Source organism: Arachis stenosperma, chromosome 3 (assembly GCF_014773155.1).
Source record: "Arachis stenosperma cultivar V10309 chromosome 3, arast.V10309.gnm1.PFL2, whole genome shotgun sequence".
Lineage (NCBI taxonomy): Eukaryota > Viridiplantae > Streptophyta > Magnoliopsida > Fabales > Fabaceae > Arachis > Arachis stenosperma.
The window spans coordinates 3,994,141-4,000,140 of record NC_080379.1 but is presented as its reverse complement, the minus strand read 5'-3'; the positions used below and the strand labels follow the sequence as shown (position 1 = coordinate 4,000,140).

General features: G+C 34.1%; 1 protein-coding gene and 1 long non-coding RNA gene across 2 annotated transcripts; both read right to left on the bottom strand.

Annotated features, from left to right (window-relative positions):
• Positions 1 to 312: 312 nt before the first annotated feature.
• Positions 313 to 1,133, bottom strand: LOC130967472 (uncharacterized). Its single transcript, XR_009081339.1, has 3 exons — positions 1,089 to 1,133; positions 480 to 545; positions 313 to 396 (listed from the first exon to the last, which is right to left on the bottom strand). It is a non-coding gene; the product is annotated as an uncharacterized LOC130967472 (long non-coding RNA).
• Positions 1,134 to 2,114: 981 nt separating this feature from the next.
• Positions 2,115 to 3,645, bottom strand: LOC130966475 (uncharacterized). The gene is made up of 4 exons (XM_057891288.1): positions 3,569 to 3,645; positions 2,836 to 3,111; positions 2,234 to 2,723; positions 2,115 to 2,161 (listed from the first exon to the last, which is right to left on the bottom strand). Exons 2-3 carry the CDS (start codon positions 3,104 to 3,106, stop codon positions 2,590 to 2,592), a joined length of 405 nt encoding a protein of 134 aa, XP_057747271.1. The 5' UTR covers positions 3,107 to 3,111; positions 3,569 to 3,645; the 3' UTR covers positions 2,115 to 2,161; positions 2,234 to 2,589.
• Between the last annotated feature and the right edge of the window lie 2,355 nt (positions 3,646 to 6,000).

Sequence of the window (6,000 nt, the reverse complement as noted above, 5' to 3'; positions counted from 1 at the left end):
CAGCAGCGTCTTCTGCGGCTGGATGACTGCGTCATGATGTATAAGAATAAGAGTAAGAATAATAATATACGGATAATAAGCAAAGATTGATTTTAGTCTGATGAACTTACATTTAGTTGGAGCTGGGGGAAGCGTGGGTGTGGTTTCTTGAAGTTGTTTGGGGGATTTAGGAGTGCTGCACAGTTACACAAAATTAATCATGGCGTAAAGAAAAAATTGATCAGGAACAATATACACCCAAACTGTATGCAAATATACACCCAAACCCTAAACAAATATACACCCAATACTATTTCTTACTTTTCTGTAGTTCCTTCAATCCGTAGCATAGGGGTTGGTTCGAAATCTGTCTCAGGGGTTGTTTGGGATGCCGGCACAAAAACCTGGATCGGGACTCTAAACAAGAAGAAAAATGAAAGGTTAACAACGCCTTTGAAAATAATAAGGTTATAAGGTTGAAATATTCTTGGAAAACTCACATTGCAAGCGCTTCCGACGGTGTTTGTTCCCTCACAACCATCATATTCGAGTCAGTCGGACTCAACCTAAAATAACCCAAAAAAGGTAAAAAATACACCCGAACAATTCAAAAAGAAGACAGGCTTTGTTTTTTGAGAACTTACATAGTTGCAGTTTTTGCTTTTTTTTGCTGCCTTTTTTTCTTGAATAAAATAATAAAGGGCTTTTTTTTTCTAAAAAAAATATATACAGAATTAGAAGTAGATGGTAATAGAAGAACAAAAGTAACGGTTATTTGAAAGAGAAATTACATGCTCTGTGATGGCTGATTTACGCTACTCTGTTCTGTGCGTCCTTGAGAGGAAGGATCATCACTTCCTAAGTTCACAGCCGGTAGTCTAAACAGATTTCATGTTATTCAGACCAAATAAGATACAGGTATAAAATACACCCAAATGAATGCACAAGATACAACCAACCGAATGGACAATATACATCCAACAAAACAAACGAAATATCCCTAGTAAACAACATACACCCAACTTGATCCACAAAATAAACCCAAATGGTTCCACAAAATACATCCAAATCATGATAACAAGATTTTATTAAATAATAAAGCTTCTTACGTTTCAGAGGACACATAGCGACCTTCTGTCGATCGCAGGTCAGCTTGGTTCTCCCTGCGAAACAAGATACAATTATTAGCAAACAAAACACACCAAAATCTCAAATACACAGCCCCGCAATACATACCCCTCTGCAGCAGATTTATCAACGTTTCCCCTTAGCCATTCATCGATTTCGTCACTTGATATTTTATATCTCTCACTACATTCATAAAATAAGATGTTAACAAAAATAATTACGATGATAGACCGTAATATAGCTTACGAGGTACTGTACCCGTCAAAGTATTGATCTTCTTCAGGAGGTGAATCCTCCACAACAACTTTTTTCTTTTCTTGTTGTGTTCTGGGTGAAAAAAAAAGAATACCAATCAGAAATAAAAAATTAATTTTATCACAGAATATTAATGAAAGAAGTGCTTACTCTTTTGGTGTTGTTTTTGTTTTTTTCTTTTTCTTCTCCTTCTCTGCAGGTGATGATTCTTCGCTCCTATAAGTTAATAATAGACACTTCAATTAATACACGAAATCTTTATAATGAAGCCAAAAGAAAGGAGTAATAATTTCAGGACATTACTCATCACTTGGTTCAGATTCAGATTCTGAATTAGAATCTGACTCCTCTTGCCTCTGCTTTCTTTTTCTGGAGTCCATTCTGGAAGGCAAACAATCATCATTTAGAACATACTAAAAATACACCCAAATGAATTCACGAGATACACCCAACTGAATATTAAATATACACCCAACGCAGCAACCGAAACACACGCTGCTTAATAAACTACATACACCCAACGTGATCAAACAAAATACACCCAACTCGAAAAAGAAATTACACCCAAGTATGGTTCTTACTTTTTCCCCTTTTTGCTAGGGTGTTTTCTTCCTGAATCCTCTGAGTCTTCTTGAGCCTCAGACTCAGAGGTAGAAGTGTCACTGTCAGTAGTTTCTGTCTCCGAAGACGAAGTTGGACTCGCCTTCCTTTTTTTGTTTTTTTTTTTATTTCTTGTTTTTTTTCTTTTTTTCTTTTTTTTTTTCATTTTTTCTCTTGTCTCTGCGATCTTCAGAATCCCCTGAAACATGAGATATTTTAGTTAGCAGCATTCAGGTAAATAAAATATACCCAACTTATTATGTTTACTTACCAAAATTTCCTGTCTTTCTGCAGACATTCTTTCCACCAACTGCTCCTTAGTCCAGTTAGCAATCCAGGGCTTTGGTGGTCTTTGAGTCCTGTTCTTGCCTTTGTTTTTTGAAAGATGAAAGTAGATTATCATGAGGGCGAAGAGGCAGCCATTAATTGATTTCTTCTTCTTCTCCTGGTAGTCTGTGATGCCCTTGACCATGAAGGTCAAAACATGCCCCCCCAGTTTCTCTCTGATATGCCGTCCATCTTAAAAATTGGGGCCAGGTGCACGGGCGATATTTTGTTTATCGTCGTTGGCAAAAGGAACGCCATCTGTATGTAGAGGATGAATATCCTCTTGAACATCAGGCGTTCCTATTCGTTGCCAACGCCGATTTCCATCATTTCATCAGTAAGACTTTTGAGGGTCTTACCCTGGAATCTTCTATAAATTATTTTGTCATCATCAGAAAGTTTCTTATACTCAACTTTCTCAGGAAATAGATCTCCTACAAAAAGGAAGACAACAAAGTATCCAAGTCGGTTCAAAAACACCCAAGCATCAACTTATATAGACCCAAGCAACAACTTAATATACACCTATAATTTTAAGCTAGTTACCTGTTGCATTGATGCCAAGTGCATGGCCTATTTTTCTTGGTGTTATTTGGAAAGAACCATATCCTGTCTTCAGTCTGTTCTCCCCAAGTTTGAAGTTGTTTGCCAGCTCCCTTAAGAGTTGGTGATCCACCCTTAGTGGTGGGATGTGCATCAACCCACCGAATCCAAGATCCCTCACAATTGCCTTCTTCTCCTCAGTCATGTTTCTGAACTTATCACTCAGGAGATGTGTGGCACACTTAAGGTCTTTTGTTTGGTTTCTTGCTGCCATTTTCTCTGAAACGAACAATACACCCAAAGATATCAGTAAGATACACCCATATATATATGAGTCAGATACACCCATTAATAACAATAAGATACACCCATTGATAACAGTAAGATACACCCATATATATGATTCAGATACACCCAAAGATATCAGCAAGATACACCCATTGATAACAGTGAGATACACCCATAGATATTATTCAGATACATGCGTATAGATATTAGTCAGATATCACTCAACCATGCTTCAATATCAAGCCACATTACAAGGTTAAGCAGTATACACCCCCGAATCTACGGAATAAACCCCCAAAAATCAACAACAATAACAGGAGAACTTAGAACAACAACGTAAAACGACGTAGAACTTAGAACATTGTAACAAAGAAGCAAGAATAATAGTAAACCCTAGAAGAACGACGTAGAAGAAAAGTAAAATATACAGGAATCTTAATGAACTTACGTTGAGTATTGTTGCTTTGTTTTCTCTTCAGATTCTTCACGGAGAGTTTGATGGTGTTTTGATGGAGGTTTCGAAGAACGATTTGTATATTTTGAATTTTGATTTTCGCTCGAAAATGGGAGGGTTTCCTTGTTTTCGAAGTGCCTTGAGAAATGGAAGAAGTGGAAGAAGTGGAAGAGTCTGCCATACGTAACCGTTTGAGTGTTGAACGCGTGATTTTGACGCGCCATGTTATCTCTTTTCGTGCGCGTGATTTCTCTTTGGGCTGGGCCAACTTGTATGCTTGTAGACTTGTATGTGTAGCAGGCCCGTTTCTTGAATTACTCACAAATGACAAAAACTAATTCGTTACAAATAGAAATTCTATTTAAAGATCTATTATTGATTAATAAATTACTATATATACAATGTAAGATTCGAATTCGCCACATTTACTTAAGCAGGTTTCAATAAATTTTTTTAAAATAATAGAAACTAGACAACAACCAACAAAAAAATGTAACACAAGAAAAAAAAAGTATCAATAATAATAATAATTTATTTATTTTGGACTATATTTATTGCCATCTGTTACCAAAGATTGGGCTTACAAATACCACAAAGATTCAAACATAATTATTGGGCTTACATTTTGTATATCCTTCCGGTTAACCTGTTCATAAGATGTTCAATTAACTGCTTATAAAAAAAAAAACAAAAAAAAAAAGAAAAGCTTACCAAAAAGAATGTTCAATCAAGCTGGCAATCATATTGTCTCTTAATCATGCTACACCAAGTTCAAATCCCAACTGAGACCGGGTCAAAGTGTTGATAGTGTAATGACCAAAAAAATAAAAAAAACTTTAATCAGTTTGATTCTTAAAATGGTTATTGTTAATTTGTTATAGTGTCTAAAACTATATGGCCAACACAAATATAAAAGAGTAGAGTTCAAACTTATAATTTCTTCCTCATCACTAAAAATTGATCATGTTTTGATAAATTATTAGGCAACAATTTAAAGAGATCATAAAATATTCCTCTTAAAAATAAGGGTAACTGTCATTGATAGTCTTTCTGTGCCACAGGTGGCAATAATATTATGGTTACAGCCGACTATGTTAATACGTACAGATAAACATTGATGAATAAGATAAATTAAACAATGTTACCACATAATGACACACTAATTAAACCAAAGTGTGGATGTGACATAACCATTATTCATCATATAGACATATATAATTAAAATGTAATTTTCTATAAATGCATGCTTTTAACCCATACAGTTCTTAATCTTCCTCTACAGCTAATACCCTATTCCTAAAATGTAAAAACTCTTTTCTAATCTTTCAGAAGCCAAATGGCATACTCATCTTGGCTTCTTGATACTAATCATTAAAGCTCAAGTAATTTTCTTAAAAATATAATAATTTATATATCTTTTTTTATTTACTTAAAATTTTAAAATAAATAATTTTATGATATAATATAAAATTTCATGACTGAAAAACATAAAATTTGATTTTTATAGTTCTGAAAAAATAGCACACAAATTTTATAAATTATTTAAAATTTTAAGACAAATAATTTTAAACTATAAAACTGATGAAACTGCTTGCTTGGCGGCAAAACATACAATTATGATAAAAACTAAAAAGTCCCACGTACATTTCATCAACAGTATCATAAACATCTTCTACCCTTACGGCATCTATAATTCGATATGATATGTCTATCCGAAATAAATGAAAATGTTTAATAAAAAAAATCAAAATTTACTGTTTTTACATTTTAGTTTTATTTAATATATTTTGTAATAAATAAATATTAAGTAAAATAAATTTGAATTGTTTAAATTGTTTGGATCTAGACTATACCAACATCCTCCGCTTCAAAAACAATAATTGAGCACAAATTAAGCTACTGGAGAATCTTGGTAAACCAAAATGACCAAAATTCTCGCACCACTAAAGCTCAAATTCATATTCAACCTCTCTAACAATCTGAGCACTACTCCTATAATCATTTGTAAATACTAACCACACTCTCTATATAATACGGTGAATTAACCTAAAAAAACACACAACAAAATACCGTGAATACTATTTATTATGGAAAACAGCAACAGTCTCACCACAATAACATATTACTTCTTTTTTTTCTGTATAAAGAAAATTACTGACTTAAACGTCAGAGTCTTTCTTGTAGGTTCCACGTCGGAGTCCGAGGACAAATTTTTCCGAATCACAAGAGCTTACGAAACAACGTGTCACCGAATTATAATACGAAAAAATATCTTTTGATAGAACATTGGCACCCACGGTGGACCTGTAGTTTACCTAACCCCACTATTTCCTCTACCTATTTTTTTATTTCTTCTGCAGGATTACCAATTCTCAAGTATGACGGATAACGGGGTCCAGCAGCCCACGCAAACCGATCTCATGGCT